This window comes from Balaenoptera borealis (genome assembly GCF_965194805.1).
Source record: "Balaenoptera borealis genome assembly, chromosome: 21".
Lineage (NCBI taxonomy): Eukaryota > Metazoa > Chordata > Mammalia > Artiodactyla > Balaenopteridae > Balaenoptera > Balaenoptera borealis.
In genome coordinates this window covers 5,103,702-5,129,331 of record NC_138880.1, presented here as the reverse complement: position 1 = coordinate 5,129,331, position 25,630 = coordinate 5,103,702, and the positions used below count along the sequence as shown (strand labels likewise).

Below are 25,630 nucleotides of genomic sequence, written 5' to 3'. Positions count from 1 at the left end.
CGCAGCAAGGGGAATATGGCTCTAGCACGGCGGCTGCGGCTGTTGTTGCTCTAGGCTCGGTTGCTTCTGGCGCCTTGCCGGGACCTGACGGTCCGCGGTCCCAACGAGCCCCTGCCCGTGGTGCGCATCCCGTGGGCTCTACAGCGGCGGCAGGAAGAGCGGCAGAGTGGGCAGCGGAGCCTCCCGCGGCCGGTGCTGGTGCGACCTGGGCCGCTGCTGATTTCAGCGCGGCGACCGGAGTTGAACCAGCCGGCACGCCTCACGCTGGGCCCTTGGGAGCCCGCGCCACTCGCTTCGCGCGGCTGGAGGAATCGGCGCGCCCACGGGGACCATTTCTCCATCGAGCGCGCGCAACATGAGGCTCCGGCGCTGCGGAACCTCTCGCCCAAGGGCAGCTTCACCAATCTGGGTCTGGAGCTCCGCGTTCTGAGCGCACTACAAGAGGCTGCTCCCGAAGTTGTTCGGCCCACAACCGTGCAGTCGAGTACCATTCCCCCACTCCTTCGTGGCCGCCACATCCTCTGCGCCGCAGAAACCGGCAGTGGCAAAACTCTCGGCTACATGCTACCTCTCCTTCAACGGCTCTTGGGCCAGCCAAGCCTGGACCCCTGTCGTATCCCTGCTCCTCGAGGCCTGGTTCTTGTGCCTTCTCGAGAATTAGCCGAACAGGTGCGGGCCGTGGCCCAGCCTTTGGGCAGCTCCTTGGGCCTCCAGGTGCGGGAGTTAGAGGGAGGCCATGGCATGAGTAGGATTAGGCTGCAACTGTCCAAACAACCTCCAGCAGATATACTAGTGGCCACTCCGGGGGCTCTGTGGAAGGCCCTGAAAACTCAACTGGTCAGCCTGGAGCAGCTGTCCTTCTTGGTGTTGGATGAGGCAGACACGCTGTTGGATGAAAGCTTCCTGGAACTGGTGGATTACATCTTGGAGGGGAGCCATATAGCAGAAGGCCCAGCTGACTTAAAAGACCCCTTCAATCCCAAAGCTCAGTTAGTGCTGGTGGGGGCCACATTTCCCAAAGGTGTAGGCCAGCTGCTGAGTAAAGTTGCCAGCTTAGACTCTCTAACTACCGTTACCAGTGACAGGCTCCGCTGCATCATGCCTCATGTCAGACAGACATTCACGAGGCTGAAGGGAACAGAGAAGGTGACTGGCTTGGTGCAGATCCTCAAGCAGCATGACACAGCATATAGGACTGGCCCCGCAGGAACTGTTCTGGTGTTCTGTAATTGCTCCAGCACTGTGAACTGGCTGGGGTATATTCCGGATGACCACAAAATCCAACACTTAAGACTGCAGGGACAGATGCCAGCCTCAATGAGAGCAGGCATCTTCCAGTCCTTCCAGAAGGGCTCCCGAGACATACTTCTCTGCACAGACATCGCCTCTCGGGGCCTGGACAGCACCCAGGTGGAGCTAGTCATCAATTATGATTTCCCTCTCACCCTGCAAGACTACATCCACAGAGCAGGGAGGGTGGGCCGGGTGGGGAGCGAGGTGCCAGGCACCCTCGTCAGCTTTGTGACCCATCCCTGGGACGTGAGCCTGGTTCAGAAGATTGAGCTGGCAGCTCGCCGGAGGAGAAGCCTTCCAGGACTAGGGTCCTCCTCAGTGAGAGAGCTTTTGCACCAGCAAACATTATTGCAGCAGGCTTATATAGGATGCCACAACAGGGACCTTTCCCTCTGTGCTGGATGGGTGAGCACACTTGTCAGTAGGGTGCTCTGGGCTGCCTAGTCACCTTCTGAAGGCCCGGGCTGCTGTCTGGCTTCAAAAGGTAAGCTGCTGGCCAACACTGGAGGGTAAACTACTGAGCATGGCTCTCTGTAGTCTTTCACATGAAGAATAAAGTCGATCTTGGCTCTGTAATATGTCATGGTTTCTAACAATAAGCGATGTTTCTATGGGTGTCCCTTAATAACAGTTTGCACTGGGGCAGAATTCACTACACTGAGAAGATTCACACTCCAAACTACCACACTTAGGACGAAGGCGCTTTCAATTCATGTTTTAGTTTAAATTTTATTTCCTGCCCCCAAACATCCATTAAGCGCCCAGGAGAAGGAAAAGGGGATGTGACTAGCAATAGAGAGAAATGTTCTTCACAACAATGGCCATGGCAAGCTTAGGCACTTTTGGAGAAATCTCTCTGGGAAGTACTGGCAGAGGAATAAAAGGCAAACTGACACAGAAGTATTGCTTGGTGTGCATTTCCAGGCTCTGCCTTCTTTCTCATCTCTTGGTGGCAGGCGGAGGAAGAGGAGAAAAGGTTAAACTTTTTGATAAACCGGCAGAATAAGCTTATCACATCCTCTCACTATCTCTGCATAGGTTCTAGTCTCTGCAGCATTATATAAGCTTTGCCCAAAGTAATGAACAGTTGAAAGTCAAATGTAATACTTCACCAAACAACTTAAAAATGCTTGCACACCGGAAAGGATTAAGTTGCAGAGAACACAAATGGACCCAGAGCAACCTTGGCCAAAAGAGAATATTGTGCTAAATGTACAGCCATAGCTCTTTTCCATATGAAGAAACAGTCAGAAGGATAAAAGAACTTGGTCAAAATCACACAAGTAAGTAGGACAGAATCTGGTCTGTCTGTCTCTCCCAAGGGTTGTGTTCTTTAACCACCAGGCTAGCTTTCCTCAAATCTGATTCATGCATAGAATAACTCTACCCCTCTGTTTGCCTTGAATATTCCCTGTTTATACGTATGCCTGCTGCAGTTTTGCACATTGCCCACTTTGACTCCCAAAAGCAACCGAGAATACACAATACTTTGGTCACTCTATCCATGGACCACTGTGGTGGGACTGCCCAGGAAGCTTATTAAAAGTGCAGCTTCCAGAGCCCTACTCCAGATCTAGATACGTTTTCTGAGGGCTGGCTCAAGAATCCAGGTACAAGTCTTTTGAAGTGGTTTTGTGGAACCCCCCAGGTGAGTCTCTCGCTCTCTTAAGTTAAGAAACCATTTCTTCTGCCTCCCGCAGATGCCCAGCCAGGTCCTGTTAAGGTAGGAGTCCCCGCACCACATCAGAGGGATGCTCCCAGCCAAGTCAGCTCTGGAGCCTTGGAGAATCTGGATGGTCTCGTGCTGGCCCACCTGCCATGACAAACGTCCTCCAGAGCATTCCCCTTCCCATTTTACCTTCTACCACTCCCAAAGGCAGTCTGCTCCAATGAGGCCTGACTTCGTCTGTCCTAACGTGCACCCGCTCATTCAAGCAGTTTAGGAATACAAGGTGCTGTGGTTCTCAACCAGGGTGGCCCAACCTCTAAAATAGTAGTCCAAGCAGTGTCTACCTCCTGGGCACATCCCCTCTGCAACAGCCCCAGTAAACGAATGTCCCATCCTTGCTTTTTCAAGGTCGGCAACAGGGAGTCCCCTCCTAAAGAAGGTTCTCTCGCATTGCCACACTCTCAAAGGCTGCCCCCAGCGTGCTTCCTTCCTGTGGGCCTGATCAGGCTAAGGGCAGAGTTGTCTCTTTCCTTCTCTGAGTCGGACCAAATCGTCTTAGTAACACCTCTTCACAGTGGTGACCGTGTGTTTCACGGGGGCTGCTGCTGAGCCTTTACCTCATCCTTTCATGGTGGAGAGAGGGAGGATTATAATGATTTTTACTTCTAGGGGAGAGGGGAGTGTAATGATTATGTTGTCATTTTGTATTATGTCCTTTGGTCATGAACTTGTTTTGAATTTCATGTGAGAATGGGCCCACCATTCCCACTTTGTGAGGTCATTCAGCACCCTCATTTTGCACCTTTAACATCTCTCTCAGTATCACTTGGAAATGTTTGAAATGGCATGAGCTTGTCCTCACATTCCTATCAGCTGTAAATCCGGAGCCCCAACATGAACCTAACCATTGAGCAGAACACCTCTCCGCTACCTGTGTAACACTGGGTAGGCCCCTTCACCTCTTGCTTTTCTTCAGTCCTCAGTTGTGAAAATGTGAGGGTTCTATGAATTTATATTTGGGGCAGGACAAGGGCGAGGAGAGTGTGTCTTTGCTTTTATTCTTCCAAACTGGAATGTCTTCCCTCTCTTCCCCATGGGTCCAAATCTCACTTGATCTTCAGGCCCACTGCCAAGGAGCCTCCCCTTGATTCCCCAGTCCACACAAATCTCTGCCTCTTAGGGTCAGTGCCATACAACCTAGCTCTCTCTTATGTTAATCTTGCCTCTCAAGCCAATCTCAGAATGTGGGTCTCTCTTGCCCTCCTGGGGCCCCTGGGGCTGTGCCAGCCCACCGGCACGCCCCACGTGGGATGTCTGCTAGACTAGGGCATGGGTGGGGAGGCCCAGGTGTGAGGGGCCAGGCAGAGTACCTCTGCCCTCCCCCTGCTCTCCTCCACAAAACTGCCCCTCCTCCTGAAGCCTGACCCCCAAGTCACAGGTTCCTTATTATGACCTCACTGGGTAGTGATGACCTCACCGGCCTTCTCACAGTTTCCATGGCAGCGTAACTGCCAACGTGCTGCCCTCAGAGAAACTTCCCTGACAGTTCTCCAGCAGAAGTTCTCCAACCTCTTTGGCTGTCTGAGGGAGAATGTGTGACCGGATCCTCTATCTTTACTCGAACCTGTGCTCTGTTCCGTGGGTGGGCAGTGCGGCAGGTACACTGAGACCGGGCATCTCTACAGGAGCCATGGTGTACACACCACCTCACCTGGCTGCCTTGTGTTCCTGTGGGGCTTGCCCACTACGTATACCTGAGCGCGTTCCCAGCTGTAAGTAATACCAGTGACCTGGGACACCTTCAGGGACCCACAGTGCTCACTGCTGAGGATAAGTGAAAGGTCATCCCTGGACAAGTGTGCAGGATGGTCCTGATCTTTATAAATCTAGCTTCCCCTTTGGGCTACAGGATGCTTCCATTCAGACCCTTTCCTGATTGGCCTCTTAGCAAAAGACAAGTGCATTTTTGTTGGCAAATGGTAAATGGAGCAGTTTGAGGAAGAGGGCCACTCTTGAAACACACCTTCAAACCCAGGCACCTCTGTGCTGTCATGTAGACATCTACATCGGTGCCCTCAGACACATCCCATCCTGAGCTGCTGAGTACTAGGGGAGAGGGTGGTGCCATATTGATGGGAAGACCGGAAGAACCAAGAGGGGTGTTGAAGTGCTAATGAGACTGGAGGGCTGAGGAGATGGTGTCCCAGGAGGCTGGGTTGATGTGAGCCTAGACTTGGTACCCAGAACGCGGTTCTCAGTCTCCTGATCACTCTGCCTCAGTATTTGGCCTTGTTCTAATCTACATAAAAGTATCAGAGGGCTAGAGGTCAGTGTGGTTGAAACAGGCAGTATAAATGGGGCCCAAGAGGGGTTGCCAAGGTGGGAGGGGTCCTTAACCAATTTTTATTAGATTAGTTTTTTCCAAAACTTGAAAGACATTTCCATTAAAGCCTCAGAAGTGACAGACTGCAAGAAATGTTTTCTCTGTTGTGGAAGGGAGAGATGGAGAGGCTCATGATTGCAGTGACTTTCGGGTTCTACTGTTTTCCCTGGAAACGGTGAAGAGACTTCCTCATGTGCTGCAGCCGTAGGCTCTAGGAATTGCTTTTGCAGCCAGTGTCCCTTCTCTAGGGACTCATAGAGGGGATGGGCCAAGGCTGTGTTCTGGATGTCAAGTAGATTAAAGGTCTTCAGCCAGAAACTCGGAGAGACACGAGAGAGGGAAATTCTGGCAGGAGGCTGTGTACAGCAGAAGTGACTGATCAGTTCTGATTTTCTTTGCAGCAGCAGTTCCTTTGGCCATGCCAGCAAAGGTGGAAGCAGAGAAGCCAGTCCCCAGACGTGCTCCCAAGAGAAAGCACTCTCCGGAAGAGTCGCACAAAGATCTGGGTTGCCCCAGACCCAAAATCCGGCGATTGGAGCACGGTGCCAGGAGGTAGACCCCACAGAATCCTGCTGGCTGAGCCATTCTGAAGAGAGAGCAATGGTTTAACTGCCTAAGGCAGCGAATGCCTCTTCCTGCTGTGACCCACCCCGTCCCCCTACTGCCCACTGCCACAGATTAGAACTTTGAAAAGATGGGCACATCTATTAAAGTGGCATCATATAAAAATAGAAAATTGTATATACATGTGCATGATTATGCCATCATATGATGATCCTGCTTGACTTCCCTAACCTAATACGTTCACAAGAATTCTTTACAATCTTGAAAATACTTGATTTGTACACATTGTATATTTATGTGTATATGGGTTTCCAACCTGCTCTCGCTGAAAGGGTTCAGACCCAAGTGTGTACATGGAGGGTCTGATTGGTGTAGTTCTGGCAGGGGTCTCATCATAAGCATCTAGGGAAACACCAGGGAAATAGCTCCCCTTGAAGGAAGGGCAAACAGATCTGGCTTATACACAAAGGGTCGCAATAAGAGGACCTGAAACAGGAAGGTCAAAGCCAGTAGGAGGTACTGGGGCAGGGGACATACAGCAAGCAAAGGACATACAGTTGGCATCGAATAGAGCCGGCAACACAGAGTGAGGGTCCTGGGGCTGCGGCCCTCAGAAGTCCAAGCAGAAAGGAGGCACTGGGCATTAGGACAGTTAGCCAGCAGGGAGCAGGACCCAAGCCATTGAGCTGGATTCATGTCTAGGACTCATGCCAAGAGTGCCCTAGATGGCAACTAAGTCACCACGATGGGACTCGGGCAAAGGACAAGAGAGTTTAACACCTAGCCAAAGTATCCAGTGGTCCATGATGCCAGGATAAGTCTTGAAGCAAGCATGACTGAGGCTGGTTTTAAAACTATCGGGGTGGGGGGGCTTCCCTGGTGGTGCAGTGGTTGAGAATCCGCCTGCCAATGCAGGGGACACGGGTTTGAGCCCTGGTCTGGGAAGATCCCACATGCCGCGGAGCAACTGGGCCCGTGAGCCACAACTACTGAGCCTGAGCGTCTGGAGCCTCTGCTCCGCAACAAGAGAGGCCGCGATAGTGAGAGGCCCGCGCGCCGCGATGAAGAGTGGCCCCCACTTGCCGCAACTGGAGAAAGCCCTCGCGCAGAGACGAAGACCCAACACAGCCAAAAATAAAAATAATAAATAAATAATAAATAAATAATTTAAAAACAAAACCAAAAACGTAAAATGTGGGAAAAAGTTGAACACCTATATACCCACTGCAGACTTTACAACTAGTATTTTTCTTTTTAATAAATTTATTTATTTATTTATTTATTTATGTTTTGCTGTGTTGGGTCTTCGTTTCTGTGTGAGGGCTTTCTCTAGTTGTGGGGAGCGGGGGCCACTCTTCATTGCGGTGCGCGGGCCGCTCACTATCGCGGCCTCTCTTGTTGCAGAGCACAGGCTCCAGACGCGCAGGCTCAGTAGTTGTGGCTCACGGGCCCAGCTGCTCCGCGGCATGTGGGATCTTCCCAGAGCAGGGCTCGAACCCGTGTCCCGTGCATTAGCAGGCAGATTCTCAACCACTGCGCCACCAGGGAAGCCCTACAATTAGTATTTTGAAAAAAAAAACAAACAAAGAACCTCAGTAAAAATGACTTAAGAGTCTTCAATTAATCCTTTTTTTGTCTTAGTAAAAGTGGAGGGAGATAAACAACCTTAGTAATCGTTACGGATAATATCCGGACTATGGGTGTGTCATTGGCAATGATATTATAACCATTCCTGGAGTATTACAATGGGCTGGTCATTGTCAAGGGCACTTTCAAATATTGTGCTGCTCTGCCCGAGCGCACTGCAGTGTAGATGTGATGAGTCCCACTTCACAGAACATAAACTGAGACTCCGAGAGGATATATGATGCTTTATAACACCAAAAACAGAAAAATTTAAAGAAAAAAATGTCCCGTAGTCAAATCAGTACTGTTATTTTAATCACTTTTTCTGCACTTGTATTATTAAATTTTACCAAAATGAAACACTCCATCTAGTATTTTGTACCCTGCTTTTACACTACATCTTCCCACCATTAAATATTCTTGGAGAAAATCATTTTTAATGAATGAACTGTTTTCCATCCTTTTTTAAAAAAACATCTTTTTTGGAGTATAATTGCTTTACAATGGTGTGTTAGTTTCTGCTTTATAACAAAGTGAATCAGCTATACATACACATATATCCCCATATCTCCTCCCTCTTGCCTCTCCCTCCCACCCTCCCTATCCCACCCCTCTAGGTGGTCACAAAGCCCCGAGCTGATCTCCCTGTGCTACGCGGCTGCTTCCCACTAGCTAGCTATTTTACATTTGGTAGTATATATAAGTCCATGCCACTCTCTCACTTCGTCCCAGCTTCCCCTTCCCCTTCCCCGTGTCCTCAAGTCCATTTTCTACGTCTGCGTCTTTATTTTCCATTCTTAAGTTGGGCCATCCGTTATTTAACCAACCCCCTATTGTGGGATTTTTAGGTAGCTTCTAATATTTTTTCTATTACACTACTGGCTGAGATGAATATTCTTGAACATAAGTCTTGTACATAAATTTGACTTTCACCTTAGGATAAGATGCTAAAAGCAAAACTACTGGCTCAAAGTGTATGAACATTTTAAGGCTGTCGATACACAAATTGCCAAATTACCCTCCAGAAGGTTCGCACCAATTTCCATCCCCATCAGCAGCAACAGACGAAAACGGCCTTTTCCTTACATCCTTAGCAGCAAATTTTGTGCATTCTTAAAACTTTCTACCAATTAGATGAGCAAAAAAGAAATAGATTTATAAGTTGCGTTTCTTTGTTAGGTAGTGAAGTTGAACATCTTTCCGTATTTATTGGGGATAAGCTTCTGTTCTATTGTGAATGCCCTGTCGCATCTTCTACCCGTTTATCTATCACTGTGTCGGGAGATGCTGGGATGCAGAACCTCCTTCGGTGCCTGGTGTGGTTCTGCTCCTGCTGGCACAGAGTCCTCTCTCAGTGGAAGATGGCTGCTCCTTAGCACTGAGAAAAGCCAGCACCCCTACAGCCCGCCATGGGCCTGGAAGTGATGTCTCAGTGGCTCTGGAGGAATTACATTCAGGTCTCTGGATTTAGCAACTCACCAGCAACCAGAACTGGTACTTCAGGACTAAATGACTCTGCAGTGCATCAGTTCTCATGAACTTGACCTTCTTCCCACCTTTTCACCCAGTGACTGAATCAGGCCAAGCTGCGGTGGAGACACAGCTTCGTCTCTCTTCTCCCGGGAGTGGGACTGAAAAGCCAGTACAGAGCAGATCATCCCTGCAGACACTCGCTGGGTGACCCCGGGGCACAGCAGGAGGAAAGAAGGGTGATCATCCTCACCCTTCTTGGAGGGTGGAGCCACGTTCCAAAAACAGATGCAGTAAGCACGAACCACACAACAACCCAGATGAACTTGAACTCAGCAGTTGGCATGAATAACCCCTCCTTTCTGCAAGTCACTGCTCACCCTGTGCCTCTCTCCGTTGCTGAGTGGGTCCTTCTGGCTTGAAATCACTACTGGTGACTGACCACTGCTGGGGCTTTACATTGTTGTTTCCCCCACGAGAATGTCAAGTTCAGGGCAGCCAGTTCCTCCGCGTGAAACCCTTCGTAGTTGCTATGGGTGAACGGATGAGTGAGCGATAAATGAACAAAACAATTTTTCCCTAGCACTTCCATGCTGTTTCTAAATGACAGATTTCCACAGCTCCCTGCCCCATACAACCACAGACTCTTTGAAGACATTTCTCTCTCCGCCCCCCATGCCTGGCACAAAGGGGGATAAATGCTAATCGAGGGAATGAATGAACCAAACCTTATCTGGACCACAATAACGCCTACTTGAGCTCATCTTTCTTTTTTTTTTTTTTTTGATGTTTTAGTTTAAATTTTATTTCCTGCCCCCAAACATCCATTAAGCGCCCAGGAGAAGGAAAAGGGGATGTGACTAGCAATAGAGAGAAATGTTCTTCACAACAATGGCCATGGCAAGCTTAGGCACTTTTGGAGAAATCTCTCTGGGAAGTACTGGCAGAGGAATAAAAGGCAAACTGACACAGAAGTATTGCTTGGTGTGCATTTCCAGGCTCTGCCTTCTTTCTCATCTCTTGGTGGCAGGCGGAGGAAGAGGAGAAAAGGTTAAACTTTTTGATAAACCGGCAGAATAAGCTTATCACATCCTCTCACTATCTCTGCATAGGTTCTAGTCTCTGCAGCATTATATAAGCTTTGCCCAAAGTAATGAACAGTTGAAAGTCAAATGTAATACTTCACCAAACAACTTAAAAATGCTTGCACACCGGAAAGGATTAAGTTGCAGAGAACACAAATGGACCCAGAGCAACCTTGGCCAAAAGAGAATATTGTGCTAAATGTACAGCCATAGCTCTTTTCCATATGAAGAAACAGTCAGAAGGATAAAAGAACTTGGTCAAAATCACACAAGTAAGTAGGACAGAATCTGGTCTGTCTGTCTCTCCCAAGGGTTGTGTTCTTTAACCACCAGGCTAGCTTTCCTCAAATCTGATTCATGCATAGAATAACTCTACCCCTCTGTTTGCCTTGAATATTCCCTGTTTATACGTATGCCTGCTGCAGTTTTGCACATTGCCCACTTTGACTCCCAAAAGCAACCGAGAATACACAATACTTTGGTCACTCTATCCATGGACCACTGTGGTGGGACTGCCCAGGAAGCTTATTAAAAGTGCAGCTTCCAGAGCCCTACTCCAGATCTAGATACGTTTTCTGAGGGCTGGCTCAAGAATCCAGGTACAAGTCTTTTGAAGTGGTTTTGTGGAACCCCCCAGGTGAGTCTCTCGCTCTCTTAAGTTAAGAAACCATTTCTTCTGCCTCCCGCAGATGCCCAGCCAGGTCCTGTTAAGGTAGGAGTCCCCGCACCACATCAGAGGGATGCTCCCAGCCAAGTCAGCTCTGGAGCCTTGGAGAATCTGGATGGTCTCGTGCTGGCCCACCTGCCATGACAAACGTCCTCCAGAGCATTCCCCTTCCCATTTTACCTTCTACCACTCCCAAAGGCAGTCTGCTCCAATGAGGCCTGACTTCGTCTGTCCTAACGTGCACCCGCTCATTCAAGCAGTTTAGGAATACAAGGTGCTGTGGTTCTCAACCAGGGTGGCCCAACCTCTAAAATAGTAGTCCAAGCAGTGTCTACCTCCTGGGCACATCCCCTCTGCAACAGCCCCAGTAAACGAATGTCCCATCCTTGCTTTTTCAAGGTCGGCAACAGGGAGTCCCCTCCTAAAGAAGGTTCTCTCGCATTGCCACACTCTCAAAGGCTGCCCCCAGCGTGCTTCCTTCCTGTGGGCCTGATCAGGCTAAGGGCAGAGTTGTCTCTTTCCTTCTCTGAGTCGGACCAAATCGTCTTAGTAACACCTCTTCACAGTGGTGACCGTGTGTTTCACGGGGGCTGCTGCTGAGCCTTTACCTCATCCTTTCATGGTGGAGAGAGGGAGGATTATAATGATTTTTACTTCTAGGGGAGAGGGGAGTGTAATGATTATGTTGTCATTTTGTATTATGTCCTTTGGTCATGAACTTGTTTTGAATTTCATGTGAGAATGGGCCCACCATTCCCACTTTGTGAGGTCATTCAGCACCCTCATTTTGCACCTTTAACATCTCTCTCAGTATCACTTGGAAATGTTTGAAATGGCATGAGCTTGTCCTCACATTCCTATCAGCTGTAAATCCGGAGCCCCAACATGAACCTAACCATTGAGCAGAACACCTCTCCGCTACCTGTGTAACACTGGGTAGGCCCCTTCACCTCTTGCTTTTCTTCAGTCCTCAGTTGTGAAAATGTGAGGGTTCTATGAATTTATATTTGGGGCAGGACAAGGGCGAGGAGAGTGTGTCTTTGCTTTTATTCTTCCAAACTGGAATGTCTTCCCTCTCTTCCCCATGGGTCCAAATCTCACTTGATCTTCAGGCCCACTGCCAAGGAGCCTCCCCTTGATTCCCCAGTCCACACAAATCTCTGCCTCTTAGGGTCAGTGCCATACAACCTAGCTCTCTCTTATGTTAATCTTGCCTCTCAAGCCAATCTCAGAATGTGGGTCTCTCTTGCCCTCCTGGGGCCCCTGGGGCTGTGCCAGCCCACCGGCACGCCCCACGTGGGATGTCTGCTAGACTAGGGCATGGGTGGGGAGGCCCAGGTGTGAGGGGCCAGGCAGAGTACCTCTGCCCTCCCCCTGCTCTCCTCCACAAAACTGCCCCTCCTCCTGAAGCCTGACCCCCAAGTCACAGGTTCCTTATTATGACCTCACTGGGTAGTGATGACCTCACCGGCCTTCTCACAGTTTCCATGGCAGCGTAACTGCCAACGTGCTGCCCTCAGAGAAACTTCCCTGACAGTTCTCCAGCAGAAGTTCTCCAACCTCTTTGGCTGTCTGAGGGAGAATGTGTGACCGGATCCTCTATCTTTACTCGAACCTGTGCTCTGTTCCGTGGGTGGGCAGTGCGGCAGGTACACTGAGACCGGGCATCTCTACAGGAGCCATGGTGTACACACCACCTCACCTGGCTGCCTTGTGTTCCTGTGGGGCTTGCCCACTACGTATACCTGAGCGCGTTCCCAGCTGTAAGTAATACCAGTGACCTGGGACACCTTCAGGGACCCACAGTGCTCACTGCTGAGGATAAGTGAAAGGTCATCCCTGGACAAGTGTGCAGGATGGTCCTGATCTTTATAAATCTAGCTTCCCCTTTGGGCTACAGGATGCTTCCATTCAGACCCTTTCCTGATTGGCCTCTTAGCAAAAGACAAGTGCATTTTTGTTGGCAAATGGTAAATGGAGCAGTTTGAGGAAGAGGGCCACTCTTGAAACACACCTTCAAACCCAGGCACCTCTGTGCTGTCATGTAGACATCTACATCGGTGCCCTCAGACACATCCCATCCTGAGCTGCTGAGTACTAGGGGAGAGGGTGGTGCCATATTGATGGGAAGACCGGAAGAACCAAGAGGGGTGTTGAAGTGCTAATGAGACTGGAGGGCTGAGGAGATGGTGTCCCAGGAGGCTGGGTTGATGTGAGCCTAGACTTGGTACCCAGAACGCGGTTCTCAGTCTCCTGATCACTCTGCCTCAGTATTTGGCCTTGTTCTAATCTACATAAAAGTATCAGAGGGCTAGAGGTCAGTGTGGTTGAAACAGGCAGTATAAATGGGGCCCAAGAGGGGTTGCCAAGGTGGGAGGGGTCCTTAACCAATTTTTATTAGATTAGTTTTTTCCAAAACTTGAAAGACATTTCCATTAAAGCCTCAGAAGTGACAGACTGCAAGAAATGTTTTCTCTGTTGTGGAAGGGAGAGATGGAGAGGCTCATGATTGCAGTGACTTTCGGGTTCTACTGTTTTCCCTGGAAACGGTGAAGAGACTTCCTCATGTGCTGCAGCCGTAGGCTCTAGGAATTGCTTTTGCAGCCAGTGTCCCTTCTCTAGGGACTCATAGAGGGGATGGGCCAAGGCTGTGTTCTGGATGTCAAGTAGATTAAAGGTCTTCAGCCAGAAACTGGGAGAGACACGAGAGAGGGAAATTCTGGCAGGAGGCTGTGTACAGCAGAAGTGACTGATCAGTTCTGATTTTCTTTGCAGCAGCAGTTCCTTTGGCCATGCCAGCAAAGGTGGAAGCAGAGAAGCCAGTCCCCAGACGTGCTCCCAAGAGAAAGCACTCTCCGGAAGAGTCGCACAAAGATCTGGGTTGCCCCAGACCCAAAATCCGGCGATTGGAGCACGGTGCCAGGAGGTAGACCCCACAGAATCCTGCTGGCTGAGCCATTCTGAAGAGAGAGCAATGGTTTAACTGCCTAAGGCAGCGAATGCCTCTTCCTGCTGTGACCCACCCCGTCCCCCTACTGCCCACTGCCACAGATTAGAACTTTGAAAAGATGGGCACATCTATTAAAGTGGCATCATATAAAAATAGAAAATTGTACATACATGTGCATGATTATGCCATCATATGATGATCCTGCTTGACTTCCCTAACCTAATACGTTCACAAGAATTCTTTACAATCTTGAAAATACTTGATTTGTACACATTGTATATTTATGTGTATATGGGTTTCCAACCTGCTCTCGCTGAAAGGGTTCAGACCCAAGTGTGTACATGGAGGGTCTGATTGGTGTAGTTCTGGCAGGGGTCTCATCATAAGCATCTAGGGAAACACCAGGGAAATAGCTCCCCTTGAAGGAAGGGCAAACAGATCTGGCTTATACACAAAGGGTCGCAATAAGAGGACCTGAAACAGGAAGGTCAAAGCCAGTAGGAGGTACTGGGGCAGGGGACATACAGCAAGCAAAGGACATACAGTTGGCATCGAATAGAGCCGGCAACACAGAGTGAGGGTCCTGGGGCTGCGGCCCTCAGAAGTCCAAGCAGAAAGGAGGCACTGGGCATTAGGACAGTTAGCCAGCAGGGAGCAGGACCCAAGCCATTGAGCTGGATTCATGTCTAGGACTCATGCCAAGAGTGCCCTAGATGGCAACTAAGTCACCACGATGGGACTCGGGCAAAGGACAAGAGAGTTTAACACCTAGCCAAAGTATCCAGTGGTCCATGATGCCAGGATAAGTCTTGAAGCAAGCATGACTGAGGCTGGTTTTAAAACTATCGGGGTGGGGGGGCTTCCCTGGTGGTGCAGTGGTTGAGAATCCGCCTGCCAATGCAGGGGACACGGGTTTGAGCCCTGGTCTGGGAAGATCCCACATGCCGCGGAGCAACTGGGCCCGTGAGCCACAACTACTGAGCCTGAGCGTCTGGAGCCTCTGCTCCGCAACAAGAGAGGCCGCGATAGTGAGAGGCCCGCGCGCCGCGATGAAGAGTGGCCCCCACTTGCCGCAACTGGAGAAAGCCCTCGCGCAGAGACGAAGACCCAACACAGCCAAAAATAAAAATAATAAATAAATAATAAATAAATAATTTAAAAACAAAACCAAAAACGTAAAATGTGGGAAAAAGTTGAACACCTATATACCCACTGCAGACTTTACAACTAGTATTTTTCTTTTTAATAAATTTATTTATTTATTTATTTATTTATTTATGTTTTGCTGTGTTGGGTCTTCGTTTCTGTGTGAGGGCTTTCTCTAGTTGTGGGGAGCGGGGGCCACTCTTCATTGCGGTGCGCGGGCCGCTCACTATCGCGGCCTCTCTTGTTGCGGAGCACAGGCTCCAGACGCGCAGGCTCAGTAGTCGTGGCTCACGGGCCCAGTTGCTCCACGGCATGTGGGATCTTCCCAGAGCAGGGCTCGAACCCGTGTCCCGTGCATTAGCAGGCAGATTCTCAACCACTGCGCCACCAGGGAAGCCCTACAATTAGTATTTTGAAAAAAAAAACAAACAAAGAACCTCAGTAAAAATGACTTAAGAGTCTTCAATTAATCCTTTTTTTGTCTTAGTAAAAGTGGAGGGAGATAAACAACCTTAGTAATCGTTACGGATAATATCCGGACTATGGGTGTGTCATTGGCAATGATATTATAACCATTCCTGGAGTATTACAATGGGCTGGTCATTGTCAAGGGCACTTTCAAATATTGTGCTGCTCTGCCCGAGCGCACTGCAGTGTAGATGTGATGAGTCCCACTTCACAGAACATAAACTGAGACTCCGAGAGGATATATGATGCTTTATAACACCAAAAACAGAAAAATTTAAAGAAAAAAATGTCCCGTAGTCAAATCAGTACTGTTATTTTAATCACTTTTTCTGCACTTGTATTATTAAATTTTACCAAAATGAAACACTCCATCTAGTATTTTGTACCCTGCTTTTACACTACATCTTCCCACCATTAAATATTCTTGGAGAAAATCATTTTTAATGAATGAACTGTTTTCCATCCTTTTTTAAAAAAACATCTTTTTTGGAGTATAATTGCTTTACAATGGTGTGTTAGTTTCTGCTTTATAACAAAGTGAATCAGCTATACATACACATATATCCCCATATCTCCTCCCTCTTGCCTCTCCCTCCCACCCTCCCTATCCCACCCCTCTAGGTGGTCACAAAGCCCCGAGCTGATCTCCCTGTGCTACGCGGCTGCTTCCCACTAGCTAGCTATTTTACATTTGGTAGTATATATAAGTCCATGCCACTCTCTCACTTCGTCCCAGCTTCCCCTTCCCCTTCCCCGTGTCCTCAAGTCCATTTTCTACGTCTGCGTCTTTATTTTCCATTCTTAAGTTGGGCCATCCGTTATTTAACCAACCCCCTATTGTGGGATTTTTAGGTAGCTTCTAATATTTTTTCTATTACACTACTGGCTGAGATGAATATTCTTGAACATAAGTCTTGTACATAAATTTGACTTTCGCCTTAGGATAAGATGCTAAAAGCAAAACTACTGGCTCAAAGTGTATGAACATTTTAAGGCTGTCGATACACAAATTGCCAAATTACCCTCCAGAAGGTTCGCACCAATTTCCATCCCCATCAGCAGCAACAGACGAAAACGGCCTTTTCCTTACATCCTTAGCAGCAAATTTTGTGCATTCTTAAAACTTTCTACCAATTAGATGAGCAAAAAAGAAATAGATTTATAAGTTGCGTTTCTTTGTTAGGTAGTGAAGTTGAACATCTTTCCGTATTTATTGGGGATAAGCTTCTGTTCTATTGTGAATGCCCTGTCGCATCTTCTACCCGTTTATCTATCACTGTGTCGGGAGATGCTGGGATGCAGAACCTCCTTCGGTGCCTGGTGTGGTTCTGCTCCTGCTGGCACAGAGTCCTCTCTCAGTGGAAGATGGCTGCTCCTTAGCACTGAGAAAAGCCAGCACCCCTACAGCCCGCCATGGGCCTGGAAGTGATGTCTCAGTGGCTCTGGAGGAATTACATTCAGGTCTCTGGATTTAGCAACTCACCAGCAACCAGAACTGGTACTTCAGGACTAAATGACTCTGCAGTGCATCAGTTCTCATGAACTTGACCTTCTTCCCACCTTTTCACCCAGTGACTGAATCAGGCCAAGCTGCGGTGGAGACACAGCTTCGTCTCTCTTCTCCCGGGAGTGGGACTGAAAAGCCAGTACAGAGCAGATCATCCCTGCAGACACTCGCTGGGTGACCCCGGGGCACAGCAGGAGGAAAGAAGGGTGATCATCCTCACCCTTCTTGGAGGGTGGAGCCACGTTCCAAAAACAGATGCAGTAAGCACGAACCACACAACAACCCAGATGAACTTGAACTCAGCAGTTGGCATGAATAACCCCTCCTTTCTGCAAGTCACTGCTCACCCTGTGCCTCTCTCCGTTGCTGAGTGGGTCCTTCTGGCTTGAAATCACTACTGGTGACTGACCACTGCTGGGGCTTTACATTGTTGTTTCCCCCACGAGAATGTCAAGTTCAGGGCAGCCAGTTCCTCCGCGTGAAACCCTTCGTAGTTGCTATGGGTGAACGGATGAGTGAGCGATAAATGAACAAAACAATTTTTCCCTAGCACTTCCATGCTGTTTCTAAATGACAGATTTCCACAGCTCCCTGCCCCATACAACCACAGACTCTTTGAAGACATTTCTCTCTCCGCCCCCCATGCCTGGCACAAAGGGGGATAAATGCTAATCGAGGGAATGAATGAACCAAACCTTATCTGGACCACAATAACGCCTACTTGAGCTCATCTTTCTTTTTTTTTTTTTTTGATGTTTTAGTTTAAATTTTATTTCCTGCCCCCAAACATCCATTAAGCGCCCAGGAGAAGGAAAAGGGGATGTGACTAGCAATAGAGAGAAATGTTCTTCACAACAATGGCCATGGCAAGCTTAGGCACTTTTGGAGAAATCTCTCTGGGAAGTACTGGCAGAGGAATAAAAGGCAAACTGACACAGAAGTATTGCTTGGTGTGCATTTCCAGGCTCTGCCTTCTTTCTCATCTCTTGGTGGCAGGCGGAGGAAGAGGAGAAAAGGTTAAACTTTTTGATAAACCGGCAGAATAAGCTTATCACATCCTCTCACTATCTCTGCATAGGTTCTAGTCTCTGCAGCATTATATAAGCTTTGCCCAAAGTAATGAACAGTTGAAAGTCAAATGTAATACTTCACCAAACAACTTAAAAATGCTTGCACACCGGAAAGGATTAAGTTGCAGAGAACACAAATGGACCCAGAGCAACCTTTGCCAAAAGAGAATATTGTGCTAAATGTACAGCCATAGCTCTTTTCCATATGAAGAAACAGTCAGAAGGATAAAAGAACTTGGTCAAAATCACACAAGTAAGTAGGACAGAATCTGGTCTGTCTGTCTCTCCCAAGGGTTGTGTTCTTTAACCACCAGGCTAGCTTTCCTCAAATCTGATTCATGCATAGAATAACTCTACCCCTCTGTTTGCCTTGAATATTCCCTGTTTATACGTATGCCTGCTGCAGTTTTGCACATTGCCCACTTTGACTCCCAAAAGCAACCGAGAATACACAATACTTTGGTCACTCTATCCATGGACCACTGTGGTGGGACTGCCCAGGAAGCTTATTAAAAGTGCAGCTTCCAGAGCCCTACTCCAGATCTAGATACGTTTTCTGAGGGCTGGCTCAAGAATCCAGGTACAAGTCTTTTGAAGTGGTTTTGTGGAACCCCCCAGGTGAGTCTCTCGCTCTCTTAAGTTAAGAAACCATTTCTTCTGCCTCCCGCAGATGCCCAGCCAGGTCCTGTTAAGGTAGGAGTCCCCGCACCACATCAGAGGGATGCTCCCAGCCAAGTCAGCTCTGGAGCCTTGGAGAATCTGGATGGTCTCGTGCTGGCCCACCTGCCATGACAAACCTCCTCCAGAGCATTCCCCTTCCCATTTTACCTTCTACCACTCCCAAAGGCAGTCTGCTCCAATGAGGCCTGACTTCGTCTGTCCTAACGTGCACCCGCTCATTCAAGCAGTTTAGGAATACAAGGTGCTGTGGTTCTCAACCAGGGTGGCCCAACCTCTAAAATAGTAGTCCAAGCAGTGTCTACCTCCTGGGCACATCCCCTCTGCAACAGCCCCAGTAAACGAATGTCCCATCCTTGCTTTTTCAAGGTCGGCAACAGGGAGTCCCCTCCTAAAGAAGGTTCTCTCGCATTGCCACACTCTCAAAGGCTGCCCCCAGCGTGCTTCCTTCCTGTGGGCCTGATCAGGCTAAGGGCAGAGTTGTCTCTTTCCTTCTCTGAGTCGGACCAAATCGTCTTAGTAACACCTCTTCACAGTGGTGACCGTGTGTTTCACGGGGACTGCTGCTGAGCCTTTACCTCATCCTTTCATGGTGGAGAGAGGGAGGATTATAATGATTTTTACTTCTAGGGGAGAGGGGAGTGTAATGATTATGTTGTCATTTTGTATTATGTCCTTTGGTCATGAACTTGTTTTGAATTTCATGTGAGAATGGGCCCACCATTCCCACTTTGTGAGGTCATTCAGCACCCTCATTTTGCACCTTTAACATCTCTCTCAGTATCACTTGGAAATGTTTGAAATGGCATGAGCTTGTCCTCACATTCCTATCAGCTGTAAATCCGGAGCCCCAACATGAACCTAACCATTGAGCAGAACACCTCTCCGCTACCTGTGTAACACTGGGTAGGCCCCTTCACCTCTTGCTTTTCTTCAGTCCTCAGTTGTGAAAATGTGAGGGTTCTATGAATTTATATTTGGGGCAGGACAAGGGCGAGGAGAGTGTGTCTTTGCTTTTATTCTTCCAAACTGGAATGTCTTCCCTCTCTTCCCCATGGGTCCAAATCTCACTTGATCTTCAGGCCCACTGCCAAGGAGCCTCCCCCTGATTCCCCAGTCCACACAAATCTCTGCCTCTTAGGGTCAGTGCCATACAACCTAGCTCTCTCTTACGTTAATCTTGCCTCTCAAGCCAATCTCAGAATGTGGGTCTCTCTTGCCCTCCTGGGGCCCCTGGGGCTGTGCCAGCCCACCGGCACGCCCCACGTGGGATGTCTGCTAGACTAGGGCATGGGTGGGGAGGCCCAGGTGTGAGGGGCCAGGCAGAGTACCTCTGCCCTCCCCCTGCTCTCCTCCACAAAACTGCCCCTCCTCCTGAAGCCTGACCCCCAAGTCACAGGTTCCTTATTATGACCTCACTGGGTAGTGATGACCTCACCGGCCTTCTCACAGTTTCCATGGCAGCGTAACTGCCAACGTGCTGCCCTCAGAGAAGCTTCCCTGACAGTTCTCCAGCAGAAGTTCTCCAACCTCTTTGGCTGTCTGAGGGAGAATGTGTGACCGGATCCTCTATCTTTACTCGAACCTGTGCTCTGTTCCGTGGGTGGGCAGTGCGGCAGGTACACCGAGACCGGGCATCTCTACAGGAGCCATGGTGTACACACCACCTCACCTGGCTGCCTCGTGTTCCTGTGGGGCTTGCCCACTACGTATACCTGAGCGCGTTCCCAGCTGTAAGTAATACCAGTGACCTGGGACACCTTCAGGGACCCACAGTGCTCACTGCTGAGGACAAGTGAAAGGTCATCCCTGGACAAGTGTGCAGGATGGTCCTGATCTTTATAAATCTAGCTTCCCCTTTGGGCTACAGGATGCTTCCATTCAGACCCTTTCCTGATTGGCCTCTTAGCAAAAGACAAGTGCATTTTTGTTGGCAAATGGTAAATGGAGCAGTTTGAGGAAGAGGGCCACTCTTGAAACACACCTTCAAACCCAGGCACCTCTGTGCTGTCATGTAGACATCTACATCGGTGCCCTCAGACACATCCCATCCTGAGCTGCTGAGTACTAGGGGAGAGGGTGGTGCCATATTGATGGGAAGACCGGAAGAACCAAGAGGGGTGTTGAAGTGCTAATGAGACTGGAGGGCTGAGGAGATGGTGTCCCAGGAGGCTGGGTTGATGCGAGCCTAGACTTGGTACCCAGAACGCGGTTCTCAGTCTCCTGATCACTCTGCCTCAGTATTTGGCCTTGTTCTAATCTACATAAAAGTATCAGAGGGCTAGAGTTCAGTGTGGTTGAAACAGGCAGTATAAATGGGGCCCAAGAGGGGTTGCCAAGGTGGGAGGGGTCCTTAGCCAATTTATATTAGATTAGTTTTTTCCAAAACTTGAAAGACATTTCCATTAAAGCCTCAGAAGTGACAGACTGCAAGAAATGTTTTCTCTGTTGTGGAGGGGAGAGATGGAGAGGCTCATGATTGCAGTGACTTTCGGGTTCTACTGTTTTCCCTGGAAACGGTGAAGAGACTTCCTCATGTGCTGCAGCCGTAGGCTCTAGGAATTGCTTTTGCAGCCAGTGTCCCTTCTCTAGGGACTCATAGAGGGGATGGGCCAAGGCTGTGTTCTGCATGTCAAGTAGATTAAAGGTCTTCAGCCAGAAACTGGGAGAGACATGAGAGAGGGAAATTCTGGCAGGAGGCTGTGTACAGCAGAAGTGACTGATCAGTTCTGATTTTCTTTGCAGCAGCAGTGGCTCCCGTTTCTCCCCCTACTCCTGGTCACTACCATGTCCTCTACCGAGGGTGTGGAGAAACGCAGTTGGGCTGGCATGGGGAGACATACTGCCTGGTTGGTGGCTACCGGGCCTACGGGGATGTTCCTTTGGCCACGCCAGCAAAGGTGGAAGCAGAGAAGCCAGTCCCCAGACGTGCTCCCAAGAGAAAGCACTCTCCGGAAAAGTCGCACAAAGATCTGGGTTGCCCCAGACCCAAAATCCGGCGATTGGAGCATTCAAGCCATTTCGGACTAGAAGGTGCTTTGATTCTCAAGCAGGGTGGCCCAACCTCTGGGCACATCCCCTCTGTAACAGCCCCAGTAAACGAATGTCCCATCCTTGCTTTTTCAAGGTCGGCAACAGGGAGTCCCCTCCTAAAGAAGGTTCTCTCGCATTGCCACACTCTCAAAGGCTGCCCCCAGTGTGCTTCCTTCCTGTGGGCCTGATCAGGCTAAGGGCAGAGTTGTCTCTTTCCTTCTCTGAGTCGGACCAAATCGCCTTAGTAACACCTCTTCACAGTGTTGACCATGTGTTTCACGGGGGCTGCTGCTGAGCCTTTATCTCATCCTTTCATGGTGGAGAGAGAGAGGATTATAATGATTTTTACTTCTAGGGGAGAGGGTGGTGCCATATTGATGGGAAGACCGGAAGAACCAAGAGGGGTGTTGAAGTGCTAATGAGACTGGAGGGCTGAGGAGATGGTGTCCCAGGAGGCTGGGTTGATGCGAGCCTAGACTTGGTACCCAGAACGCGGTTCTCAGTCTCCTGATCACTCTGCCTCAGTATTTGGCCTTGTTCTAATCTACATAAAAGTATCAGAGGGCTAGAGGTCAGTGTGGTTGAAACAGGCAGTATAAATGGGGCCCAAGAGGGGTTGCCAAGGTGGGAGGGGTCCTTAACCAATTTTTATTAGATTAGTTTTTTCCAAAACTTGAAAGACATTTCCATTAAAGCCTCAGAAGTGACAGACTGCAAGAAATGTTTTCTCTGTTGTGGAAGGGAGAGATGGAGAGGCTCATGATTGCAGTGACTTTCGGGTTCTACTGTTTTCCCTGGAAACGGTGAAGAGACTTCCTCATGTGCTGCAGCCGTAGGCTCTAGGAATTGCTTTTGCAGCCAGTGTCCCTTCTCTAGGGACTCATAGAGGGGATGGGCCAAGGCTGTGTTCTGGATGTCAAGTAGATTAAAGGTCTTCAGCCAGAAACTGGGAGAGACACGAGAGAGGGAAATTCTGGCAGGAGGCTGTGTACAGCAGAAGTGACTGATCAGTTCTGATTTTCTTTGCAGCAGCAGTTCCTTTGGCCACGCCAGCAAAGGTGGAAGCAGAGAAGCCAGTCCCCAGACGTGCTCCCAAGAGAAAGCACTCTCCGGAAGAGTCGCACAAAGATCTGGGTTGCCCCAGACCCAAAATCCGGCGATTGGAGCACGGTGCCAGGAGGTAGACCCCACAGAATCCTGCTGGCTGAGCCATTCTGAAGAGAGAGCAATGGTTTAACTGCCTAAGGCAGCGAATGCCTCTTCCTGCTGTGACCCACCCCGTCCCCCTACTGCCCACTGCCACAGATTAGAACTTTGAAAAGATGGGCACATCTATTAAAGTGGCATCATATAAAAATAGAAAATTGTACATACATGTGCATGATTATGCCATCATATGATGATCCTGCTTGACTTCCCTAACCTAATACGTTCACAAGAATTCTTTACAATCTTGAAAATACTTGATTTGTACACATTGTATATTTATGTGTATATGGGTTTCCAACCTGCTCTCGCTGAAAGGGTTCAGACCCAAGTGTGTACATGGAGGGTCTGATTGGTGTAGTTCTGGCAGGGGTCTCATCATAAGCATCTAGGGAAACACCAGGGAAATAGCTCCCCTTGAAGGAAGGGCAAACAGATCTGGCTTATACACAAAGGGTCGCAATAAGAGGACCTGAAACAGGAAGGTCAAAGCCAGTAGGAGGTACTGGGGCAGGGGACATACAGCAAGCAAAGGACATACAGTTGGCATCGAATAGAGCCGGCAACACAGAGTGAGGGTCCTGGGGCTGCGGCCCTCAGAAGTCCAAGCAGAAAGGAGGCACTGGGCATTAGGACAGTTAGCCAGCAGGGAGCAGGACCCAAGCCACTGAGCTGGATTCATGTCTAGGACTCATGCCAAGAGTGCCCTAGATGGCAACTAAGTCACCACGATGGGACTCGGGCAAAGGACAAGAGAGTTTAACACCTAGCCAAAGTATCCAGTGGTCCATGATGCCAGGATAAGTCTTGAAGCAAGCATGACTGAGGCTGGTTTTAAAACTATCGGGGTGGGGGGGCTTCCCTGGTGGTGCAGTGGTTGAGAATCCGCCTGCCAATGCAGGGGACACGGGTTTGAGCCCTGGTCTGGGAAGATCCCACATGCCGCGGAGCAACTGGGCCCGTGAGCCACAACTACTGAGCCTGAGCGTCTGGAGCCTCTGCTCCGCAACAAGAGAGGCCGCGATAGTGAGAGGCCCGCGCGCCGCGATGAAGAGTGGCCCCCACTTGCCGCAACTGGAGAAAGCCCTCGCGCAGAGACGAAGACCCAACACAGCCAAAAATAAAAATAATAAATAAATAATAAATAAAAAAGTTAAAAACAAAACCAAAAACGTAAAATGTGGGAAAAAGTTGAACACCTATATACCCACTGCAGACTTTACAACTAGTATTTTTCTTTTTAATAAATTTATTTATTTATTTATTTATTTATTTATGTTTTGCTGTGTTGGGTCTTCGTTTCTGTGTGAGGGCTTTCTCTAGTTGTGGGGAGCGGGGGCCACTCTTCATTGCGGTGCGCGGGCCGCTCACTATCGCGGCCTCTCTTGTTGCGGAGCACAGGCTCCAGACGCGCAGGCTCAGTAGTCGTGGCTCACGGGCCCAGCTGCTCCGCGGCATGTGGGATCTTCCCAGAGCAGGGCTCGAACCCGTGTCCCGTGCATTAGCAGGCAGATTCTCAACCACTGCGCCACCAGGGAAGCCCTACAATTAGTATTTTGAAAAAAAAAACAAACAAAGAACCTCAGTAAAAATGACTTAAGAGTCTTCAATTAATCCTTTTTTTGTCTTAGTAAAAGTGGAGGGAGATAAACAACCTTAGTAATCGTTACGGATAATATCCGGACTATGGGTGTGTCATTGGCAATGATATTATAACCATTCCTGGAGTATTACAATGGGCTGGTCATTGTCAAGGGCACTTTCAAATATTGTGCTGCTCTGCCCGAGCGCACTGCAGTGTAGATGTGATGAGTCCCACTTCACAGAACATAAACTGAGACTCCGAGAGGATATATGATGCTTTATAACACCAAAAACAGAAAAATTTAAAGAAAAAAATGTCCCGTAGTCAAATCAGTACTGTTATTTTAATCACTTTTTCTGCACTTGTATTATTAAATTTTACCAAAATGAAACACTCCATCTAGTATTTTGTACCCTGCTTTTACACTACATCTTCCCACCATTAAATATTCTTGGAGAAAATCATTTTTAATGAATGAACTGTTTTCCATCCTTTTTTAAAAAAACATCTTTTTTGGAGTATAATTGCTTTACAATGGTGTGTTAGTTTCTGCTTTATAACAAAGTGAATCAGCTATACATACACATATATCCCCATATCTCCTCCCTCTTGCCTCTCCCTCCCACCCTCCCTATCCCACCCCTCTAGGTGGTCACAAAGCCCCGAGCTGATCTCCCTGTGCTACGCGGCTGCTTCCCACTAGCTAGCTATTTTACATTTGGTAGTATATATAAGTCCATGCCACTCTCTCACTTCGTCCCAGCTTCCCCTTCCCCTTCCCCGTGTCCTCAAGTCCATTTTCTACGTCTGCGTCTTTATTTTCCATTCTTAAGTTGGGCCATCCGTTATTTAACCAACCCCCTATTGTGGGATTTTTAGGTAGCTTCTAATATTTTTTCTATTACACTACTGGCTGAGATGAATATTCTTGAACATAAGTCTTGTACATAAATTTGACTTTCGCCTTAGGATAAGATGCTAAAAGCAAAACTACTGGCTCAAAGTGTATGAACATTTTAAGGCTGTCGATACACAAATTGCCAAATTACCCTCCAGAAGGTTCGCACCAATTTCCATCCCCATCAGCAGCAACAGACGAAAACGGCCTTTTCCTTACATCCTTAGCAGCAAATTTTGTGCATTCTTAAAACTTTCTACCAATTAGATGAGCAAAAAAGAAATAGATTTATAAGTTGCGTTTCTTTGTTAGGTAGTGAAGTTGAACATCTT

General features: G+C 48.6%; 1 protein-coding gene across 1 annotated transcript; it reads left to right on the top strand.

Annotated features, from left to right (window-relative positions):
* Positions 1-15: 15 nt before the first annotated feature.
* Positions 16-22,023, top strand: LOC309619466 (putative ATP-dependent RNA helicase DDX28; the record flags this gene model as incomplete). Its single annotated transcript, XM_082374658.1, is given in 3 exon segments — positions 16-51; positions 55-1,777; positions 21,325-22,023. Coding segments are annotated over 2 exon segments (1,719 nt in total). The 3' UTR covers positions 1,738-1,777; positions 21,325-22,023.
* Positions 22,024-25,630: the final 3,607 nt, after the last annotated feature.